Source organism: Ptychodera flava, chromosome 5, assembly GCF_041260155.1.
Source record: "Ptychodera flava strain L36383 chromosome 5, AS_Pfla_20210202, whole genome shotgun sequence".
Classification (NCBI taxonomy): domain Eukaryota; kingdom Metazoa; phylum Hemichordata; class Enteropneusta; family Ptychoderidae; genus Ptychodera; species Ptychodera flava.
This window is the reverse complement of record NC_091932.1, coordinates 27,965,218-27,990,522: the sequence shown is the minus strand read 5'-3', so window position 1 is coordinate 27,990,522 and position 25,305 is coordinate 27,965,218. Positions and strand designations below refer to the sequence as shown.

The 25,305-nt window shown below is 36.1% G+C and overlaps 2 protein-coding genes across 8 annotated transcripts in view; one reads left to right on the top strand and one right to left on the bottom strand.

The window, feature by feature from the left end:
• The window catches only part of LOC139133430 (exportin-2-like), a 35,606-nt gene extending 15,956 nt beyond the window's left edge, over window positions 1–19,650 (bottom strand). The window contains exons 1-13 of one of the 5 annotated variants that reach the window (XM_070700020.1): window positions 19,551–19,650; window positions 19,049–19,180; window positions 17,862–18,007; window positions 15,875–15,976; window positions 14,529–14,674; window positions 14,152–14,242; window positions 8,696–8,803; window positions 7,344–7,436; window positions 6,470–6,637; window positions 5,616–5,745; window positions 4,078–4,143; window positions 3,236–3,345; window positions 2,708–2,800 (exon numbers count right to left, since the gene is read on the bottom strand). In XM_070700020.1, coding sequence (XP_070556121.1) covers window positions 2,708–2,800; window positions 3,236–3,345; window positions 4,078–4,143; window positions 5,616–5,745; window positions 6,470–6,637; window positions 7,344–7,436; window positions 8,696–8,803; window positions 14,152–14,242; window positions 14,529–14,674; window positions 15,875–15,976; window positions 17,862–18,007; window positions 19,049–19,133 — 1,338 coding nt within the window. In that variant the 5' untranslated portion in view covers window positions 19,134–19,180; window positions 19,551–19,650. Of the gene's footprint in view, window positions 1–2,707; window positions 2,801–3,235; window positions 3,346–4,077; window positions 4,144–5,615; window positions 5,746–6,469; window positions 6,638–7,343; window positions 7,437–8,695; window positions 8,804–14,151; window positions 14,243–14,528; window positions 14,675–15,874; window positions 15,977–17,861; window positions 18,008–19,048; window positions 19,181–19,515 lie in introns of all 5 variants that reach the window. The other 4 variants (XM_070700021.1, XM_070700023.1, XM_070700022.1 and 1 more) reach the window with 4 other exon arrangements.
• Window positions 19,651–19,848: 198 nt separating this feature from the next.
• Window positions 19,849–25,305, top strand: part of LOC139133429 (nuclear pore complex protein Nup153-like) — a 28,187-nt gene continuing 22,730 nt past the window's right edge. For all 3 annotated transcript variants that reach the window (XM_070700017.1, XM_070700019.1, XM_070700018.1), the window contains exon 1: window positions 19,849–20,069. In XM_070700017.1, coding sequence (XP_070556118.1) covers window positions 19,995–20,069 — 75 coding nt within the window. In that variant the 5' untranslated portion in view covers window positions 19,849–19,994. The remainder of the gene's footprint in view (window positions 20,070–25,305) is intronic.

The window sequence follows — 25,305 nt, the reverse complement described above, 5'->3', positions numbered from 1 at the left end:
CGTGCATAAAATGCTGGTTGGTTTCTAAATTATTTCACATTCTGGTTGGTTCCTAAATTATTTCACATTCTGGTTGGTTTCTAAATTATTTCACATTCTGGTTGATTTCTAAATTATTTAACATTCTGGTTGGTTCCTAAATTATTTCACATTCTGGTTGGTTTCTAAATTATTTCACATTCTGGTTGGTTTCTAAATTATTTCACATTCTGGTTGGTTCCTAAATTATTTCACATTCTGGTTAGTTTCTAAATTATTTCACATTCTGGTTGGTTTCTAAATTATTTCACATTCTGGTTGATTTCTAAATTATTTCACATTCTGGTTGATTTCTAAATTATTTCACATTCTGGTTGATTTCTAAATTATTTCACATTCTGGTTGATTTCTAAATTATTTCACATTCTGGTTGATTTCTAAATTATTTCACATTCTAGTTGGTTTCTAAATTATTTCACATTCTGGTTGATTTCTAAATTAAATTTCTAAATTATTTCACATTCTGGTTGGTTCCTAAATTAATTCACATTCTGGTTGGTTTCTAAATTATTTCACATTCTGGTTGGTTTCTAAATTATTTCACATTCTGGTTGATTTCTAAATTATTTCACATTCTGGTTGATTTCTAAATTATTTCACATTCTGGTTGGTTTCTAAATTATTTCACATTCTGGTTGATTTCTAAATTATTTCAAATTCTGGTTGATTCCTAAATTATTTCACATTCTGGTTGGTTTCTAAATTATTTCACATTCTGGTTGATTCCTAAATTATTTCACATTCTGGTTGGTTCCTAAATTTTTTCACATTCTGGTTGATTTCTAAATTATTTCACATTCTGGTTGATTTCTAAATTAATTATACATTCTGGTTGATTTCTAAATTATTTCACATTCTGGTTGATTTCTAAATTATTTCACATTCTGGTTGGTTTCTAAATTATTTCACATTCTGGTTGATTTCTAAATTATTTCACATTCTGGTTGATTTCTAAATTATTTCACATTCTGGTTGATTTCTAAATTATTTCACATTCTGGTTGATTTCTAAATTATTTCACATTCTGGTTGATTTCTAAATTATTTCACATTCTGGTTGATTCCTAAATTATTTCACATTCTGGTTGATTTCTAAATTATTTCACATTCTGGTTGATTTCTAAATTATTTCACATTCTGGTTGATTTCTAAATTATTTCACATTCTGGTTGATTTCTAAATTATTTCACATTCTGGTTGATTTCTAAATTATTTCACATTCTGGTTGGTTTCTAAATTATTTCACATTCTGGTTGATTCCTAAATTATTTCACATTCTGGTTGATTTCTAAATTATTTCACATTCTGGTTGGTTTCTAAATTATTTCACATTCTGGTTGATTTCTAAATTATTTCACATTCTGGTTGATTTCTAAATTATTTCACATTCTGGTTGATTTCTAAATTATTTCACATTCTGGTTGATTTCTAAATTATTTCACATTCTGGTTGATTTCTAAATTATTTCACATTCTGGTTGATTTCTAAATTATTTCACATTCTGGTTGATTTCTAAATTATTTCACATTCTGGTTGATTTCTAAATTATTTCATTACTTTCTGTATGTTCAGAGCACTGGACTAAAATTTAATTGACCTCTAAAATCATCATGATTGACAGGAAATGATGCATCATGCCAGAGATACAACTTTTGTTGTTTGAATGAAGATACTGTGACAACACAATCTGTCATTGAGAAACCACTTTAATATGACAGGTTAAATAACACAGTGGGAAGCAATCATATTGTTTTGTAACACATCTCATCCAAACTCTCTGTTGTGATTCGTTAAACAAGAGTCATGTGGTATACATCAATTTGACACGGATACATGCACAGAGCAAGTTATAGGTCAACAGTTTCTGAAACTGTTAACTGTTTTAAGTTCAGAACAATTGTTGACTGGGGAAGTTTGAAAGTCCTGTCTACACATGTGCACATTTTAGAATGTATAAAGAAGATGTCAGTGTCGTCTGCATCTGAGATGAGTGGTGATAGCTGAGCAACTTCTCGATTTTTGATGGGAAAAGAGGATGAGGTGTGTTTTAATACAAAACAAGTATTGACTTGTCATATTCAAGTAACAGCATACATTTATTTTCCCTTACGCCTGAAAGTCCTCCAAAGTCCAAAACAGTCTCTTTCCCTCAGCCGACACACTGACCTTTGGCAACTCTCAGGGCCGAGGGAAAAGAAAGTATGCTTTTACCCTCATGGCCAGTCAGTATGTGTATACTAACACTTGATGCAATAGCAACAGATTGATCTCTTCTCTGCCATGTGCCTGTTTGAACGCCAAGTAATTACCACACCAGAAATAGCAGTGTAGAAGATATAATGTTCCCAATCAGTCACTTACCACAAACCTTTAACCCTTTGAGTGCTGTAATTTTCCCACCAAAATTTTACTGCAACATTTTACCAATTTTTATGAATTTTTCTGTAATTTTTTTTGATAATTTTGGACCAAACGGATGTCACATTTCATTAGCTACAGTTTTTCATCAAAATTTTGGCAAAAATCTGAAAAAATTTGACTGGGGAACATTTTACAGAGGCAACAAAAATTGACTTTGGTGCTCAAAGGGTTAAGTAGACATGACAAGACGTAAACCAAATCTCACCGACCACATCGTAAAGAGAAACTGCGGTAACCACAGAATTTACCTTTTGTGTTTTTGACTTTGCGGCAATTGATGTAACAAGGTAGATTGCAACATCTTTGTCTTTCCAATTTTTCGCTGGGTCTTTTGCGTATTCCTGAAATTTAATACATAGATGTTTAGTATGACACAGAATTGATGAAAAATGTCTGACATAATATCTTCATGATTTTGTGAGTTTATTTATAAACAGCACATCATATTCAGTAAACCTAGACCATAATTTTTGACGTTTATGGAATTTTCTTTTGCACAAATTCAAAAAATTAGACAATGCACTCTTTAATATTTGTTTGATTGTTGCAGTGCATGTATTATAAGTGCTGAATCACTTACAATTAAATTATTGAAAATAGCTCAAGAAAATAATAATGGCTGAGCCCTTTTAAGGACCACCAATCACACTGACTTCAGAGATCTAGAATAGAATGTGATTGGCTGAGCCCTTTTAAGGACCACCAATCACAGCAATTTTCATTCATCCCTGCATTGAATGGAGATTAAAATTCTAGAATAGAATTAAATGACTTACCTGTAACATATTACTGACATAATGTGAGAATATCTGTGTCACTTGGTGTTCAAAGAATTTACAGAGCGCCCTCACAAGGTCACTTGCTGCACGTCTACGTGTGTCAATGTCTAGAAAGAGAATGTTTTTATGCTAAAGTTCATCAACTGAGGCCCAGCATGTATTTCCAACGTTAGATGACATAAAGCTCTGTCTTGACATTCAAGTGTGCTCATGTCTAAGTCTGGTTTTCTATAACCAGTGTGTCCACTAAGGGGAGGTGAAAACAATTTTTTGGAGTCAAATTGAAGAAAATGAGACTTGCTGTGCATCACCTCACCCATGAAAACCATATAACTGCAAGTAAACAGTTGTAAGTATAGTGCCCTGTATGGTCGTATATCTTTCTCTATTCCTGGTACTCTAGTGTGAGTCAATGACAAGACAATGAAAACAACAATGACTGCCTCCTTCCCAATCGATCGGCAAGATAAGTTTACTATCAGCACCTAGTATAACCGCGGAGACTTATGGAAATGACATATTCAGATATTTTTTCGCCCCAAAACTATAGAGATATATATGTTATCTGTGTAGATTATGAATCTACTGAGCATTTCTAGTCACTGGCAGGCTTTTTACAGCTGCGTCAGTGACGCGTCAGATTACTTGTAATTTCCATGCGTCAGGCAGGTTTGCCCTGCGTCATGACGCGTCAACTTGACCTGGTGGGCACACTGTTTATAACTTGCTCCTCTAAGTAAAGGATTGAATGACTGAATATGTCAATTGCTATACCATCAATAATGCACTTGCCTTGGTTGATGCCGACTCAAACATACATTGGTTATGCTAAACCTTACCTGATCCTTCTATATCCCTCCTGATATATTCTTCTGGGTTATCCTCAAAGAGTTCCTCGTCAGCATCTGTCATGTGTAAATGAGAAAAAAAACATTCCGCATAAAAACTTGGACTTATTAATTCCTCTGACCAAAGTCTTCAACAAATGTAAACCTTTGCTAATGATGTCATCAAAATATTGAGTTCAACTTCAAATATCTGCAAATCAATTTCATTTTTTTGCAGATAAGAGCATTTGGCAATATTGAAGAATGCAACAAGCTAATGCAACAATTTTACATATCACCTTCATCCTAGGGGGGTCATATTGTTTCAATTTCATAGGGAACCCCCAGAAAACCTGATTGTTTTTGTAATGAAAATTTCGCCTGGTGTTCGTCATGTTTGTGAAGTTTTAACCCTTAAGAGTGCTGCAATTTTTCCCAAGAAAAATTTCAGTGCAACATTTTACCAATTCTTATGAATTTTTCTGTAATGTTTTAGATAATTTTGGACCAAATGGACATGACATTTCATTGGCTACAGTTTTTTATCAAAATTTTGGTAAAAATCTGAAAACACTGTGTCAAAGACACAAGGCTTACATTTGGTTCGATGTGGCAGTGAGTATACTTCACTAAGTTTACCCAAAGGAACACGCATACTGAGTTTCAAAGCAATCGGAAGAGTGATTTCAGAGAAAATGAATTTTTGAACAAAAATGGGAAAAATTGCCCCCAAAATACAAATTCAAAAAAGTCACCACAATTTGAACAAATCTTTGAACAAGGCCAACCCTAGGATCATGCATTCAAAGTTTCAAAGCAATTTGGATGAGTGCTTTCAGCAAAGATTTTTTCGACAAAAAACAGAAAAAATTGCCCTGTAAAAATTTCACCACAATTTGAACAAATCTAACTAAAGTCACTATAAAGAACCTGCACACCAAGTTTCAACCAAATCTGGTCTGTGGTTACATAGTTTTAGCAATTTGCTGGTTTTGCCCTTTTTTTACCTCATTTGCATATTTTTCGACACTGACATGTTCATTTGAACAAATTCACATCTGCACCCCTGGGTGGACCTGTACACCAAATACTAAGATGGTAGGTGCTGTGGTTTTGGAGGTTTTGATACATAAATACATACATACATACATACATACATACATACATATGTACGTACGTACAGACAGACACACATACATACGTACATACAGACAAATATATTCATACATACATATAACAGGCAGACATACATATATACATACATACACTGCCGACCTACCATATAAGGTCTCTATGGTACATACATAGACCAAATGTGAGCTAAAAATTTGACTTGGGAGTATGTATAAAGGGGACAAATATTGACTTCGGCACTCAAAGGGTTAACCATCTTATTGGTAGTACATTGTCATTGACATTTAGTTACGGATGTGGAGGAGTCAAGTTCACAGACGATTCATTTTGTGTCTGAAAAGAGCTAGCAAAAGACTAATGAGTGGTTGGTAAATTTGTCTGGTGTCTGTCTGCAAATAAAACCAGTGGATACTCACCTCTGAAATACATGTTATCAATGACAACATTCTTACAAATACTGTTTAGTGTGTCCTGGGATTCAAAGAGCTCCTTGTAATGAGCTCGCTCCGCCACTGAGGCTAAGAAGAGAATGGCGTTGCTGACTAGCTGTGAGGGAAAAAAGAAAACTTTCATGTATTGTAAGCAACTTTACAACATTTTCAAAACACAGTACAAGATTTTATACGATCTGTAATATAAATTCAGCTCAGTCTAAAACAGTGTCCTGTCGGCGTGATGTCTACATGCTCTATCTTGTCACTTTGAACACGGATTTAAAATTCTCTAAATATGAGTTATATTGCACTTTCTGGATTAATGTAGCCCCTCAAAGACGTGACAAGCCACCAATAGTGATCATTACCTGATATCAGCAGTTGCTGTGTCATACTCGTGTGAGTGTCATTTGTGCAGTGCCAGACACTCTTACTCATCTTGTTACTCATGCAGTACAAATAACACACACTGATATGACATAAAAACACTATATTTGGTAATAAACAATTTATCATATATCCATACGAAGAATTGGACAAAACAAGGGTCTGTTAATTTTTATCATCATACTTTATTCTGCAATGTGCGGTACAAAGTCATTTTCGTATAAACAGGCTTCAGTTATGATATTGACTCTGCCAACAAACAACGTGCACTGTGTGAACTCCCAAAAATACATCATGGGTGATGTTAGGAACACGAAAAAGGGGTTTGTTTATCATGTATACAGCATGCTTATCTAGATGTTCACTATAGATATCAGTACTGATAGGGCCATGCGTAAATGACGAGTCTGAAACGCAATCTTCAAATAATGAAAAAGTATGTAGCCTACCAGATCATATTTGACTGCTTGTGTTGTGCTGACCAGGAGGTCCCACACTGCTTTCACAAAATTGGGTAAGAACCGCTGGAATTCTTCATCGTACTTCTGAGCATACAGCGCTACGTTGTCACAGATCTGAGATCTCAGTCTCTCTAGAGGGCCTGCTTCAGATTCATCCTGGCATAAAAAACATCACATCAAGATCAGTAATCCAATGAAGCATGGTACAGCACATGGACCTTGGAATGTGTACTGCGGGTATTTTCCTTTACGAGTGACAGGTACCGTGTTTCATGCTATTTCAAACATCAAGTATATGTTTGCATTGACTTTTGGTCTTGTGTGATTATGTGACGCATTTCATCTTTTTACCATTTGATTTTAAAAAACACCCATCCTTCAAAAATTATCTGTGGGTGGGAAAATTCAAAGCACTATTTATGAGAACTAATGTTTGAAGCAGAGTAGATGTGTATTAATTTACAGTGTGTTTCACCAAGGTACCGCAACTCGGCATATGAGATGGATACATTTCACGTACAAAACGATAAGCTCGGGTATCAAGACACATTTCAAAGCCACCGACTAATAATAAGGGGTATTGTTTCAGTATGCGAAATCATATTTTGTGTACCTTGGATTGTGCACTATATAATTTACGAGTGTGGACTTGTGTTCTGGACAAGAAGGTTAAAACTAAAATTATTTCATTGTATCTTCAAACTTGCAAAGTTTTTGTTAAGGCAAGCAGTTTTTGAGGCTACGTGCAGTATTTCTGTGATACATCTTTCAAGACTTAAAAGACCTGCCACTTTTTCAGTGGGACCAGCGCCCTCTATGTACAAACACAGAAACACATACGCAAGTTGTTCTTTTAACTTACATCTGTGTGTAATAGTTTGTTGTCTGTGACCAGCAGTGAATGGAAATGTGTCATCCAGGTCTCCATGTGATCTTCAAAGTACTCAGGCAAGTCCTGTGGAAGATAAAAAAATTCTGGATTGTATAACCCTCTACAGTATTAACACATCACAAGCAAAAGCCAGTAACTGCACACTGTCCTTACTGTAGATCACCTTTCACTGTTCAATTCAGTCATTCAAAGGTTACAGCCCTGCTGTGCAAATAACAAAAATACACATCACCCTGTCTATGACTGCAAGTTTTTGTTGATCAATCCTTCACCATACATGCAGAAAACAGTTCCAGGATTGGGTAGCCACTACCCATGACCTTGTGAAGCCATGCATAGTAACAGCCTTGCCCAACTTTAAATAGGAGAGTCTGGACCCCACCATCTTTTGATAGTGAGGTCAACTCCTTATGCTCTGCACCTCAATGCTTTGTTCAATTTGCATTTCAGAAGAGGATTCATTGTACGGTAGTGGACAGTCAAACTATGTTGAGATAAAATGTGCCTCGGGTACAGATATTTGGACTCGCAAACTTCTGCAACAGTTTTTTGGTCTAACACTTGTGGGGGTTCATTTCGAAGCTTTTGGATTAAGTAAAATAGTTCTTGAAGTTTTCACCAGCTCATTTTTGTGAAAATCGAAAATTAAATTTCCCCCCATAGAGTTAACACAGGGATGGTGGCTATTTTGAATTTCAGTAAATAAAAGGTCCTTTTTCTAGTACCACCTAGTACCATCTAGTGCACGATGACCCCCGAGTTTTATTCTTGAGTATCAAGTCATTCACTTTCATGGTGCAGACTACCATAGCGTAAAACACTTCACGTGTACGACAAGTAGTTGGGGAACATGACACAGAACCAGCTTTTATAAGTGGAAATACGTTTTATGAAAAACAATTTATATTCATTAAAAGCAATGTTTAATTTTTACTGACAAGATTTGTACAATATCTGGGGTATTGCCCTGATTCTGATGGAAAGCACACATAAGAGGAGCTACCAAAATATTGAGATTCACATCTCACAGCGAGGCTAACTGTTCATCTTTCTTATGTGTGAATGCACGGTTGCAGGTGTGTAGATATGAGAATTCTGATTGTTTCCACAAAATTTCACTATTGAGAATAGATATTTGGAATCAGGTACCTACTGGAAGACTCTGCACCTGTCCATACACTCAGACAGTTTGAAAGGATGGAAAAAGCTTGGTGACAAAGAGATGTATGCTAACAGTATGCAGAATACAGAGCGCCCCCTACGAGGAAAAGATGTAAAACCCAGAAGGGTAGGCATACAAAGTGAATGTATTGAAATCTTACCTGAAAGTTCAGACTGTAGAAGACTTTACTGATGAGTGTCAGAGAACTGTAGAGGATTTTGATGGCTTGGGCTTCATTGGCATGCTTCACTGCTAAACCCCTTATTGTCTGATTATTGAAGTAAACACAAACATTTCAATGGCTATGGTTACCAAGAACAGGGACGGACTTCAAGCATCTAAATGCAACGGCACTGATGATAATTTTTCATAAAAACGGTACATGTATCCAACACTATAGTAGTATGTCATTTTGACTACAATTTAATGATTACATTTAATTTTGTACGCAGGAATCTACAAGAATAACAGTGCGCCCTCTAAGCCAATGTGACACGCTACAATGCTAACAAATTACCTGCGATGCAAGTAAATTATTTGGTGTATATGTTAAAATATAGGGCTGACGCAAATAAATTTTCCAAAATTCTTCAAATTGGCACAAAGTTTCCAGAAATCATGTTTGTTAGAGAGCACTCTGACAGAAGAGATGTCATTTTGCAAAGCTAAGAAAGATGCAATGTGTTAAGCATTAGGAATTTCAAATTCTTGCATCAGTAATTTGAAGGTTTCATGCTAATAGAGTCATCATATGGAGATATATACGATTATCCTGTATTTGATCCCTAAAGTCAGGCTGCTCTCGTATCGATACCGCCTTATGTACTAGCAAATAGAAAATGAAAGATAAGCTCCATGTACCAAATTTCACAAAACAAGTCATCGTTGATGACACAGTCCTCACTTGTTAATGGGTACTTTGATCACATGTCCTCAGAGAGGATAGAGTCCTCTTCATTAATTAGGTCTGTGATAAAAATACTTTGATACAGATGGCACTCAATGGCCAAGAATGAGTTCCATGGTGATGAAAACATAAAACCAATGTAGGTCACCATCCTAAAGTTCATTAAATGAGTCAACTAGGAATTAATCAACAGGATGTTGCAAAACATTTTTGCATACAATTCTAACACTTGACAGATTATCACTGGTACCATATTTCATAAAGTTTGATGCAGTATTTACAACACTATGAGATCAACATCTGTATCAAGTTTCATCACATTTGACGTTGTATTAATTTGTGGCTATATCACCCTAATTAGGAAAGTTCATTACTTATGCAATGACAAATTAATTAAAATGACACTGATAAATGTCTTTTTCAATGTTAAAGCAATGTGAGCTTAACATCAGTTAACATCTGTATAAAGTTTCATGAATTTGATGCAGTACGTATTTCTTGACATATCAGCCTACTTACGAAACTTCAATAATTGACATGTTACTGCTACATGACGTGAAACAAATTGACGAGCATATGTATGAAAAAGGTCATGTCCTTTTACCAACTTTGAATGATACTGGTGGAAATATGTCTGAGTTATGGCTCTGTACATTTGAAAATTGTAACAAAATCATAGCCATGCAGCGATATTTGATCTTACTGTTTAAAAAATCAACATGTATATGTATGACGTTAGTCAATATACATGTACCAACTTTGAATAAGATCATTGAGACTTACCAGAGTTATGGCTCTCGACATGAAACAACCATACCAAAATTGCTACCATGTGGCCATATTGGACCATCTCGTGAAACCAATTGACATACATATGTATAAATACGGCAATGTCCTTGTACCAACTTTGAATAAATTTGCTTGATACATGTCTGAGTTATGCTTCCGGACATGAAAAATCGGAAAAAAAATGGAAAACGGCCAATGAGCACAGGCGGCCATATTGGATTGCATCATAAAACAAATCAATGTGCATATGTATGACATAGGTCAATGTCCTTGTACTAAGTTTGAATAAAATCGGTGGATAAAATTAGTTGAGACATGCCCAAGTTTTGGCTACGGACACGAAAAATTGTAACAAAATGGCTGCCATGCAGCCATATTGGATCATATCATGAAAAACTTGACATACATATGTATGACATAGCTTAATGTCCTTGTACCAACTTTGAATAAAATCGGTTGAGATATGCCTGAGAGTATTATGGCTCTGTACATGAAAAAATCGTAACAGAATGGCCGCAAGGCAGCCATATTGGATCGTATCACATAACAATTGACATGCATATGTATGAAATTAGTCAATCTCCTTGTACTTGTACCAACTTTAAATAAAATCGTTGAAACATGTCTGAGTTATGGCTCTGTACATGAAAAAATCGTAATAAAATGGCTGCCTAGCGGCCATATTGGATCGTATCACACAACAAATCGACGTACATATGTATGACATAGGTCAATGTCCTTGTACCAACTTTGAATAAATCGGTTGAGATATGCCTTAGTTATGCCTCTGTATCGATATGAAACAAGTCATCGTTGATGACACAGTCCCCACTTGTTAATGGGTACTTTGATTACATGTCCTCAGAGAGGATAGAGTCATCTTCATTAATTAGGTCTGTGATAAAAATACTGCGATACAGATGGTGCTCAATGGCCAAGAATGAGTTCCATGGTGATGAAATCATAAAACCAATGTAGGCAACCATCCTAAAGTTCATAAAATGAGTCAACTAGGAATTAATCAACAGGATGTTGTAAAACACTTTTGCATACAATCCTAACACTTAACAGATTATCACTGTTACCATATTTCTTGATGCAGTATTTACAACACTATGAGATCAACATCTGTATCAAGGTTCATCAAATTTGACGTTGTATTAATTTGTGGCTATATCACTCTAATTAGGAAAGTTCATTACTTATGCAATTAAAAATTAATGAAAATGACACTGATAAATGTCTTTTTCAATGTTAAAGCAATGTGAGCTTAACATCTGTACAAAATTTCATGAATTTGATGCAGTATTTCTTGACATATCAGCCTACTTACGAAACTTCAATAATTGACATGTTACTGCTACATGACGTGAAACAAATTGACGAGCATATGTATGAAATAGGTCAATGTCCTTGTACCAACTTTGAATGATACTGGTGGAAATATGTCTGAGTTATGGCTCTGTACATTCGAAAATTGTAACAAAATCACAGCCATGCAGCGATATTTGATCTTACTGTTTAAAAAATCAACACGTATATGTATAACATAAGTCAAAGTCCATGTACCAACTTCGAATAAGATCAGTTGAGACTTGCCAGAGTTATGGCTCTCGACATGAAACAACCATAACAAAATTGCTACCATGTGGCCATATTGGACCATCTCGTGAAACAAATCGACATACATATGTATAAATAAGTCAATGTCCTTGTACCAACTTTGAATAAATTTGCTTGATACAAGTCTGAGTTATGGTTCCGGACATGAAAAATTCAGAAAAAAAATGGCACCACTGCGGCCATATTGGATTGTATCACAAAACAAATCAATGTGCATATGTATGACATAGGTCAATGTCCTTGTACTATGTTTCAATGAAATCCGTGAATAAAATCAGTTGAGATGTGCCCAAGTTTTGGCTAAGGACATGAAAAAATTGTAACAAAATGGCTGCCATGCAGCCATATTGGATCATATCTGAAGCAAATTGACGTACATATGTATGACATAGGTTAATATCCTTGTACCAACTTTGAATAAAATCGGTTGAGATATACCTGAGAATTATGGCTCTGTACATGAAAAAATCGTAACAAAATGGCCGCACGGCAGCCATATTGGATCGTATCACATAACAAATTGACATGCATATGTATGACATTAGTAAATCTCCTTGTACCAACTTTGAATAAATTCGCTTGATACATGTCTGAGTATTATGGCTCTGTACATGAAAACATCGTAATAAAATGGCTGCCTGGCAGCCATATTGGATCGTATCACAAAACGAATCGATGTACATATGTATGACATGGGTCAACGTCCTTGTACCAACTTTGAATAAAATGGGTTGAGATATGCCTGATTATGGCTCCTTACATGAAAAAATCGTAATAAATTGGCCGCCTGGCGGCCATATTGGATCGTATCACCAAAACAATCAACGTGCCTATCTATGACATTGGTCAATGTCCTTGTACCAACTTTGAATAAAATCGGTCGAAACATGTCTGAGTTACGGCTCTGTACATGAAAAAATTGTAATAATATGGCCACCTGGCGGCCATATTGGATCGTATCACAAAACAAATCGATGTACATATGTATGACATGGGTCAATGTCCTTGTACCAACTTTGAATAAAATGGTTTGAGATATGCCTGAGTTATGGCTCCTTACATGAAAAAATCGTAATAAAATGGCCGCCTGGCGGCCATATTGGATCATATCACAAAACAAATCAATGTACATATCTATGACATTGGTCAATGTCCTTGTACCAATTTTGAATAAAATCGGTTGAAACATGTCTGAGTTATGGCTCTATACATGAAAAAATCGTAATAAAATGGCTGCCTGGCGGCCATATTGGATCGTATCACAAAAAAAAATCAATGTACATATCTATGACATTGGTCGATGTCCTTGTACCAACTTTGAATAAAATCGGTCGAAACATGTCTGAGTTATGGCTCTTTACATGAAAAAATCGTAATAAAATGGCCGCCTGGCGGCCATATTGGATCGTATCACAAACAAATCGACGTGCATCTGTATGACATATGAAGTTATCCTTGTACCAAGTTTGAATGAAATCGCTCTTTGCATCTCTGAGATATCTGCGTGAACGGACGGACGCACGGACGCACAGACGGACGCACGCACGCACGGACATGACCAAACCTACAAGTCCCCCCGGACGGTGTCCGTGGGGACTAAAAATCATAACAAAATGGCCACACAGCAGCCATATTGGATCGTATCACAAAACAAATTGACGTGCATATCTATGACATTAGTCAATGTCCTTGTATCAACTTTGAATAAAATCGGTTAAAACATGTCCGAGTTATGGCTCTGTATATGAAAAAATTGTAATAAAATGGCCGCCTGGCGGCCATATTGGATTGTATCACAAAACGAATTGACATGCATATCTATGACATTGGTCAATGTCTTTGTACCAAGTTTGAATAAAATCGGTTGAAACGTGTGAGTTATGGCTCTGTACATGAAAAAATCGTAATAAAATGGCCGCCTGGTGGCCATATTGGATCATATCACAAAACAAATTGACGTGCATATCTATGACATTGGTCAATGTCCTTGTACCAACTTTGAATAAAATCGGTTGAAACATGTCTGAGTTATGGCTCTGTACATGAAAAAATCGTAATAAAATGGCCGCCTGGCGGCCATATTGGATCGTATCACAAAACAAATCTACGTGCATCTGTATGACATATGAAGTAATCCTTGTACCAAGTTTGAATGAAATCGCTTCTTGCATCTCTGAGATATCTGCGTGAACGGACGGACACACGCACACACGCACGCACGCACGGAAGCACGCACGGACATGACCAAACCTATAAGTCCCCCCGGACGGTGTCCGTGGGGACTAATGAAAACTTACCACAAACAATTCTGTCAGAGGTGCTGCAAAGTTGTCGAGTACATGTTTGATTTCTGTCCAGAGTTCCTGTGATTTAAATTCATGTCGGTACCTGGAAAAAAAAAGAGACAAAAATATAATACGGGACTTCCAATTTTATTCACGTACCTAATTTCTATGGATTGTTGCTGAATAGATAGTTAAACAGTAGAGCAAGTTGCTATTACAATGGCACTGTCCATTTTTTTTTCCTGTGATTTCACAAAGTTCAAAGTACAGGCGCTCTTGCTATACGAACATACCGGTACAAACATTGGCAGATTTGAACTCGCTCAGTATTGAATGGTGTGCTAAAAATTCAAAGATTGCATATATACGGGATTTTCAGTAAACCTTACCTCTTGAAAAGCGAATGGGCAGTCTGTAGGACACCGTTGATCATGTGGAAGTCACCACTTTTGAACATGGATACCATGTCGGGGAGTAAATTGGGCCATTTATGAGGAAAGTCTTCACGGCCAATGATACTTATAGCATCACTTAGCTGTGAAAAATAAATAAATACATAAATAAATACATAAATAAATGATTGAGCTGATCTACAATCAAGATAACTTGATAGCAATATTGACAGATACTAATAAATCAAACAGTCATTCACCTGTTCCATCTTTGTTAAGAGAAATTTCTTCAATTATCACTTTCATCACACCGAGAATGACGATCCTTTCCAGAAAACCGATGTTGTTGTACCTTACATACTAAATTGAAAACTTAGGACCAATGGACAAATATCTCAACATCTGAACATTGAAATTTTTTTATCCAAACCTCGATGTCTTTATACCGTAATTCACACATACAGACAGAATTATTACAATGAAAATGGAACCACACCAGTGTTCTCCCCCAAGAATTTTTGAAACAGTATTGGCTAATTTGCATAACAACACAGGGCCTTTCGATTGTTGAGTACACTCCGAGTCCTTTGTAAGTGACCGTTGTGTGAACGATCGGCAGCTAAAAACACTTCACATCTTTTACAACTGAAGTTTCATCCATCTTTTAATATTTCACACATCATTCAACCACTTACTCTTTTCTTCATGTTAAAATCAGTTCACACTATCGGGCAAAATGACAGCATCTCCACTAACAACAACAGCCTTCAATATGTATTGGACCAAGATTAAACATTATCGGGCAGAAAATAAACAGTATCGGGCCTGATACTGTTAAAGTTGGGGACTCCATCACAAGGATCGAGTTTGTTCTACTCTGTAAGAAGATTATGAAGGTGTCATAGCCGTTTGTTTTCCATTGAAATTGTAATCTAGTAAGTAAATTTCCCGGCAATACAATCTGATGCCTGAACCATGCCTTTAAACAGCTTGGGAGGAACACTGCACACACTGGGTTCATACCTAACACCATGATGTACACCTAAACTGCGCTTGAAAGGACTCTTTGAGATACTGTTCTGTGTTCGTATGCGGGTCTATCTCTATTCTGAAACTTCAAAACTCTACGTTTAACAGCAATACATTTCCTCCATGTCCCTCAACATACGATCACTCCGTATAATATATGATGGATAGAATAATCAGTCTACAGTGTTTATTGAATAAACATATGGGAGATAGACCCTACTGTTTCAGATTGTCTGTACATCTACCTGGTCACTGATGATTTCAAGTAAAAGTCAAGAGCATCACTTGGAGTGATGAGCACCACTAAAGCTTACCTGTCGTTGTATCTGTTCTGGCATTTTTAACATCATACCAACAATCTCTTTTTTGATTGTCTCTCTGTCTCCATCACTCACTTTGTTAGGTACATCTTCAACCTGGAATGGATAAAAATATTAATTTTGAAAGAATTGTCAAAATTCAGCTTCATTTGCACTACTGTGTAACAGCATGCTGTCTGACAACTTTCAATTTATAATTCGCACACCTTGTCAGGTTCATTTTGACAAGTAACCTAGCCTTATAAGGCAAAGAAAAATAAACAGTTTATTTCTCATCTTCACGCGTGTCAATTCAGACCCGCGTTGTCAACCTTTTTTTTTCTGCCCATGAGGAAACGCAAAGTACTCAACGATAGTGCATAACCCAGTGCTGTAACAGAGCTTTAAAGAAAAGAACTGACACTAACATTCCATTTAGAACTGTACTGTTATATTAAGCTGTCAAAACTGTGCATTGCTGCACTAAAATTCAAACCGCAGAACTGTTGCTATACAAAAATACTACAGTAACACTGCTGTGCATTTATCTCTGCGTGCATTCCTATGTTGTTTTCATGTATTTTGCACGTTCTTGTTGGTTGAAGAAAAAAGAAATTGAGAAGAAAAAAAAAAAACCTGCATCACCACATCATTTTTGCAATATCCCTAGGATGAGAAACAAGCTTTTTATTTTTCTTGGCCTAAGTACTCAAATTTTTCACAAAATAAAATATCCAGCTTCCCACCAATGTGGAGAGCTAGAGGGTTAGCTTTCAGTGCTTTTCTGTATCATTTAACTCCAAACAATCCCATTTCTACAGGGATCGCCTGTGCCCTGTCAGAAAACTTGTCATGGGAAGAACAGAAGTGAGCATGAAAAGCAACATGTAGTTGCACTGAGTTGGCAGGATAGCTGACCTGTTGCCACCAAATTGGCAGCATAACGGCTGTCAGAGCTTCAGTTTTGACTACACTTGATTTTGATCTGATTTTGACTAGCATGGCATGAAAAGGGTTAAAGCTTTCTTTACAACAAAATTAAGTGCCTGTGTCACGGTGTCTGAAGAATTGGCACTAGTGACAATTACAATGAATTGTTACAATGCTGATGCAAAACTACAGCAAAGCTAAAATGTGCTGGTATATGCATAGTCCGCTGCAACAGTATAAACCAGCTTCCTTGCCATTTTCTGTGACACCCTAGTTGCACAGAAATAAATCTGGACTTGTAAATTTAAATTTTTGAACATACAGTAGTAAATCAAAAGTGGCTTTAGGGAAAAACTAAAGATTTTTGTATGTGATGAGTGTTTTAGAAAAACTTATTCTCTGATATCGAAACTGTCATCATATGATCAGTACTCAGACTTTTTTAAAATTGGAAGCATATTGTGATTGTCAAATGGCTAGGAGCAGAATGGAATTCAGTAGAATTCATAGGAGTTATTCCAAATACTAATGATAAAATGTTTGATGAGAGTAAAACAGCCAGAAGTGAGTAGTCCGTCGATTTTGCTGATGTCTAAATCAAGATGAACACAGTGATAATGAATGCAGATAAAAATTTAATAGACATCATCGAGTTTGAACTTATCTGTCAAGTTATAAGCCCAAACTAAATAAATTCTCTGTGTTGCATCTGTTATTAAACTGTTTTTTCGGAGGTGTTCAGAACAAAAAAGTCTACATTTTGGTTGAAAATTCCTTCGTTTTTGATGTTCTGTAGAAAAATCCTGACTTTTATTTTGTTTATGGCAGTCACATTCCAGATAAACTGTTTTTCAAACTGAATATACTTTTCAAATATTTCAGATTCATTGGTCACAAAACACAAAATTTACTCATTTTGACTTTGCAAAAATTTGCCAAAAATATCACACAGAACAAACTTTTCTCAATTGTGGCAAAAATGTTATCAGAAATCAGCACTGTGGAAAGGCAAGGATAAACACACAGAAAACAACACACACTTCTACAGTTTGACTGATCATAAATTACTCACAATTCTCCAGTTTCTTTTGATGTAGTTCTTGAAGGTGATGGACGCTGACACTCTAATTGGCAAAGCAGCATCGGCATTTCCAAGCAAATGTAGCAACAGGATAGGATATCCAGGATGCCCCTCAACGGACTCTAAGTATTTTTCAGCTATAAGCAACAACAGGCAGCCATCATTAGCCAAACTTTGAAATACTTTGTACTGTTCATGAACTTGAAATATCTGGCATGGGTTATACAACACATTGATTAACCCTTTCATCACCAGTGGTTTGGTCCAAACTTATTGTTATCAATTATGATTGTGGACGTGTGTACAGGGAATAGGGGTGACTAGGTTAATCATGGTGTTGTAGGATGCATTTAGCAAATAATTGACAAGTTGAGAATTGTTTTAAGTGCATGCTGTACTTTAACCCTTCAAACCTTCGTCTATGCTATAGCATACTGACAGGTAATCTGTTAGGATTCAGTTTGTGTGTAACCAAACAGCAACTAATCTGTGATTTTAAGAAAGCTTTCACATCCCTGTTAATCTGTAATCTTACTGGCCCCCAGCAACAAAAGCCATTGTTTTAACAAAACAATTGTTTTCACACTTTGACACTTCATCTCATAGACCCTAATAAGGTCTATGATTTACGTCATTGCTCAACAACACACTCAAGCAGTGTGTTATGGCAAAAAGTACACATCTCAAAGTATATTGATAAAGTTGTATGTGTTGCTGTTGGGGGGAGAAGTGAAGTATTAGAAATAAATTTCACAGGAGGTTATATCTTCCTAACTAAAGATGTGAAAGAAATTCTCCTTTTCATTCAAATCACCAAATTAAGAGTCATATGAACTTATCAACGAAAAAAGAATGTCACATTGAGTGCTTATTTTGGACATGACATGCAGGGTCCAGTGTTGTGTGAAGATGCCTCAGATGAAAATATTGACATTTTCATTACATTAAATAGAGTCAGTGTCCCCCGTCCCCTTCAATCACTGTTGGGTGATTCGCATGACCAAAGTCCGTGGTTGGAGGACTATGACATGTCAGATTTAATGCAATGGCATTGCCACAATATATAACATGAGGCACAAATCAATCTCATTTGAATATGGCTCAACACGGAATGATAATTTGATGGTGACACGGATTGCAGATTGTGCGAGAGAATTCGCAAAGCATAGAATTCGTACCTGGTCTTCGCTCGTTTATGTCGGATGAAAGTGTTTTCTGCAAAAAGGTTGCCAGTGTTTGCAAATTTCCTTCGTTTATTTCCATCCTTCAACGTTGACTGCAACAAGCGTTCTGTGGTGTCAACTATCTATCTGATGCGAGAGCGAAAGAGGAAACTTGTAAATACATCCCTTGATTTTCTTTTCAAGTAATTTAGAGCATTCTGATATCTGATCTATTGAGATGGTAATAACTGAAGCAATTGTTTTTTCAAACAAGAGGCACGTGTTAATGTCCTATGTTGCCGTATTGCCACCTTGACAGTTGAAACTGCAGTACAGATCCGTAGCAATGAATGTGACAGAAAACTGACTCGTCACTATCACTAAAATATCGGACGGGCTATATCAAATTGAAACAAAACAGAAGAATAACAAATATTATCTCATGCATACAGAACATCTGAAATAAAACGGTATGTGCTCACAGTGCTCTTTCACAATACAAATAAATGGATCTCACATGTTCACCTTCTCTGATCCCCTGTTTCAAAATGGCGCCCAGTTTTGCGCATGTGCAGAAAAGCTCAGTCCAGGGTTTTTGCACTTATTTCTTACTTCATCCATTCATACGCAGAAAAGTCTACACGACAGCTAACCTGAAAAGTGAACAAAGGCGTTTTCAAATGTTCGTTAGACTTTTAAAATTATATCAGAAATCCAGGATAGGACTCATTTTTCTGTCCTTGGAACTTTGCTGAATGTGACGTACTTAGTCATATGTGTATCACATGGTCGTAAACGTCCAATCAAAACTCCGACGGAAATGCCGCCATCTTTATCAATCCTCTTTGAAATTTACGCCGCTTGTGGAAATTCATGCGTCTTGAATTCTAAAATTGAGACATACATAGGAAAATCAGCGCTTACCAGTTGAAATTTGGGGATTTTCCATCACTGAAGTATCATGTCGAACCCAGGTGGTGGTAAAATTCGCCCGAGAAGGACGCATACGACTAAGAAGCCATATTCCAGACCCAAGGTAAAACCTGACCTGTTGGTCACGTTTCTCGTTACATGTAACCGTGCTTGACACATTTTGTCACGCTGCGGTCGTGTCTTTGACGGAGTTTACGGACCACAATATTCAAAATGTTATGGCGATGTCATTTTGCTCTTTTTATGAGATTTGCGTCCAGATAGTCGCCAGGTAAATCTTTTAACGTGCACAACTCTAGTTCCAAGACCATGAGCCTACACCACCGTCCCATCATTTTGCGTACTTGTAGGTCTTCATAATTTGCATGATTTATAAATTATACGTTTTCAGAGAACAGCTCGCAGAAATAATGTAACGAACTATTGAAATCATTATTTTAATGCATTAATTTTTCAATTTATCCCAAATGCTCCCTAACCCTTTATTGACGCAGTCTTTAGTGTTTATCGAGTTTTGAATTGTTCCCCGCCAAGTAATCTTAATTATGACAACCAAAGCACCTATGTATCGCATTGCGTAAGATCATAAATTAACACATTTTACAACTCGTCAAGAGGTCTTCAAGACAAGAAATAAACATTCCGATAGACAAAAAGTAGTAATTAAGATAAAACTGCCTCTTTAGATATTTCAAGCTAAAGCAAGCTGTGTGTTAAATAATTTCTAGGTCACGCCAAATTTTACCAATTCAGTTGACGTTCTTCTCCCGTGTAGTCACCCAAAGGATTTCAGGTTGATGTGAAGTGTGGTCTAGTTAATAAGTTATGCTAAAGGTTGTAACTATGCTCTATCATTTGTGTCTTTCTACACACTTAATTTACCATAAGCAATTGACAGCTGTTCGGTTGTCGAGGTTTTTTCACATATGTTGGTTAGATGACACTTGTTCAGTTTTTGAAGGTCATTAATTGATAATCTTATATCAGTCTGCTACTGCTAGTTTTCTTCTTGTCATTGACCTTTGTTGTTTTGTTGTATCCCAACTGTGAGGTAAAGTAGGCATTTAATTAATAGTGGTTACCAATAAATCTAAAAATGTAGACCAACCTCCACATGAGCACAATACCCACAGAAGTGAAAACCAACCTCAGTTGCTGCTTGACGTGGTAGGAAACCTTCAAATGTATTTCCTTGTTTACTTTGAATTATGAATATACGTTGCAAAGATACCGTAAGACCCTGACCCCATATTTTACATGATGTAAATTGGCAGGACATAGTATGTTCATACGTTCCACAACATTGATTACCTTTCTTTCTGCAATATTGTAGTTAACCATCTGTCCCTCCTCCTGCTTCCCCCGTCCCCTTCCTTATGGGAGGAGGTGATTCAGAGCACTTAGGTATGTTAATGTGCTGATGTGATCAGAACCCCCGGAAGGAAACTCTTTTTATTGCAGATATCTCATAGACTACTCCCCCTTGAGGACAAAAATTTGTAGATAATTTAATGTGAACCTCAAAGGAAGATAAACAGAATCTATCACTCGGCAGAAATTCAGCTGTTATCATTTTCCTTGTTGAACTCAAGTACCAAAAGGTAGACAAAACCGTGAATGCTACATTTTGCATGAAATGTTTGCATTATTGAAACTTTCTGCAGGCACTTGAAAACACCCTATGAAACTTACAATAACTTTCTGAAAGTTTGCGCCATGACAAATTTGAATAGAACTTTAGTTGACCTATCTGCAGTTGACATAGGAGTGTGAATTTGTTATTTCAACTTCAGTAAGCTTAGCAATCCTTGTGTTTCTTGAATCACCAGATCTGCTCAAGCCATTGACTTATTTTTCACATACATACTTTTATTAATTCAATCATTTGTCGTGTGTGAACTTTCATACGTTTGTACATTTTATTTTAACAACTATGCCTATTTTGCTAGAGATTCAAGTATGTTGTTTTTTATCTTAAGATGATTTTTTACCACACACAAAGCAGATGACATGACAGTCTTCACCTTCAAGATTTGAGATGATTTCTAAGAATACAAAATATCTACCCAATGCTCATCTCACTCTATTAGACAGTTCATCTTCAAGAAACTATGTGCAATAACAAAAGAAAATTGAAAAATTAGTTTTAAATGTGGACATAAAGCTACATTTGAAGTTATTATACCATGAAAACTTGTCAGTTGCTGCAGTACTGAAACTTGAAAGACAGCTGACTACTACAAGCTATTTGTGGTGTTCTTCTCATTTTATTGTTCAATTTTTCACCTTCTGCATTTTTGACATATTAAAAATACTGGTGGACCAAAGCATGTAACTTAGTCTGGCCGTAAGAATGATGTTCTGTCATATCATGATATCAAGCAATTCATCACATTTGCACAATTTGAACAACATAACCAGGAACAAAAGACAGCAAAAAAAGCTTGAGACAACAGTCACTTGTCTGGCAGGAAGAGAACATTATCAAGAGCAATGTAAAAAAAAGCCCTAAGAATACAAATAGGGAATAAACTGGCTCAAAAACAGTATACAGAGAGGTTTGCACCATCATTGGAGTTTATGGTGGGTTTTGAGAAAGTATTTAATGTCATGATACAACAAAACCAAAACGCTAACACAGCCTTTCCCTGTACAGTGACATCACTGCCGTCAGTTACTCGGGATTGCACTCTGAATTTTTTACTTTCATGTGAAAAAGTGGCTAGTTTTACCACAAGCCATCTTAAATCATGAGTTTTGAGATTTCAGCATAGGTGGTGTAGCTTGATAAAAGCTACACTTCATCGCCATGGATATCAGTTTTGCTATTGCATAACAGGTACCTGTATTGGTCTGACATGTCACAGTGTGAAAACAAAAGAGGCCAACCTCTGAAAGAAGAGACCATTGGTGGCCTCATGGACAGATAGATGTGTGGAGTAGAGGTTAGGGCATGTCTAAGGTGCTGCAAAACTTAGAAAATATGTTGACACCAGTGTCCTTGATCACTCAACATAGTAGAAACGTATAGAGAGTTCTCAATGCACATAAATGTAAGAAAGCACACATCACTAAATAGAGATATTGATGTTCTCTTTCAAACCGTTGCATTTACTGTCTGTAGAGTGTCCAATAAATTTGTCAGAAAGTCTGTGTATTTGTTTGTTGTCCCCAACATGAAGCAATATAATTAATAATGCAATAAAAAGGCAGAAAACAAGTCGTTTGTCATATCATTTTCCTGCATGTTGTCATTGTGCAAAGCTATTGCTTTCACATATAAAAGCCAAAGGCTGAATCATTTCAAACTTGCTGTTATAATACTACCTAATTTGGTGGGAGATGCAAAGAAAAGGAAATTGGTTTGCCCTCAGATGATCTAGACAGTTTTAATATTGCTTTCCCTACAATTGATCAATTTCCTGCGTCTGTCAAGTCAAAATTATTCAGGGATAGGCTGTAGGATCTTAGTAGGGGTGCTAAAAAATATGCTATGTAAAAATTATTGTTAAAAATAATTTTTTTTACAAACTAAATATCCACATGTAGGTCAGTTGATGAAAAATTGTGTAAATTTGAAAAAAGAATAATCTGCTTGCTTTGTAGAAACCAAGATAAGTGAGTTGTAAAATTTTGGAGTGCAAAAAAAAATTTGCATGTCACAATCCTAACCCTCCCGCTCCCAAGATATAATGGTAAACTTTAATTTCTGAAGACTAGATGTTATGAACTATCTTCTACATTGTATAGAAACTATAATCTGTGGCAAACCTACATGTGTGCTGTGCCTGGTACATATTTGCTGCAACTTTTCCAAATCTTAATAGGTAACTGATTTGGTTCCTGAAATCAAAAATTTCAGCAGTGTTTCCTGTAACCTTACCTGTATGTCGTTTGATGCACCAATGACTCAAAAGTGTTTCCTGTGATTTCATAAAATTTTGCATATCATGTTTCAGAATATGGGTCAATCAAGAAAATTTTAATAATATTCCAAAATGCACAGAGTTCAGTTGGTTTGTGACATGATGAAGAATAAATTAGATGCAGGAAAATTTACATGAAATTCAGTTCTCAATGTTAGATCTGTTTAAAAAGATTTAATAAATATCAGGGAAAACGATCACCAACTTCCAGCAGATCTCCGAGCTCTGTTGTTTGAAATCATTTTGAATATTTTGTCCGAACATATCTTGATTTAATATGATATGAATCTCCCTAAGTCTGAATGAGCTGACGTAGGTTGGCCACATGTGACAGTATCTGAGTAAAGGCAGATCTTTTGAGAGGGTAATCTAACATGGATAACAAAACCTCAAGAGTAATGATTTGCAAAGATGTTTTTTGAAAATTTAGACCCTCTTTTGCAAAGAAAACATTTCATTCTACTTTGAAAGTGGGGAAAATGTTAATTTTGAGAAATCTACAGACTGTTTCATTTAGGAATTTCCATGTAAGACTAAGAATAAAGGGAAGGGGTAGTCGTAACTGCGCATATGCAATTTTCTTGTGTCCACACAATGTATTTCATTCATGATATCTAGATGTATTATCAACATAGCTGCAATATTTCAAGTTTACAATGTACTACATTATGAGAAATATGTTTTACACGTAACTTTCACCAATCACTGACGTACCTTGGATGCAATGTTTACATTCGGTCTGAGGGTACCATACAAATTTTTAGCACAGTTCCGACAACCCCCGTAACTTCAGATTTGGAATACGAAAATTGTATTTTGTTTAATCCTTATTCTAAGTAATCTCACGACATCTCAAAGGTTCAACTTGTTAATCCCTTCTAGGGTATGTAACCCTCTTTTGCAAACATCAGGGAAATGAGGAATTGGCAGTGTCTAGGGTTTTTAATCAAGGAAGCAATGTCAAATTACATTAGCCATTATCCCAGTTCCGTTCCAGCTCCTTTTTAAGAATCGTATATCTGCAGAAATGTGTTTGAAATTGTCTACTGAAAGCCTGAATGAGAATGTGATCAGATAATGACAATTCCGCTCAAAAGTAGCCAGAAATGACTGACTCCGTAGGGTGTCACAAATATTTTCTTTCTTTCTCCTTACTTTTTCACACATTCTACAACAATTTGAAAATAATGACAACATACAGTTTGTGGTGTTTTGCAAGTGTCAAACATTGGATGCTGGGTTTCACTTAGAATAGCTCAACTTTGACAAGAAAATTTATTTGAGACGCATAACCAAAGTCAATTCAGAACCAAGAATATTTGTGGGATCTTACAGCAAAATATAACGGCGAAGCTTATTCATTCTATTGTACCTATTCTGGTAATTTACAGACCGTAGATTAATTAACACTCC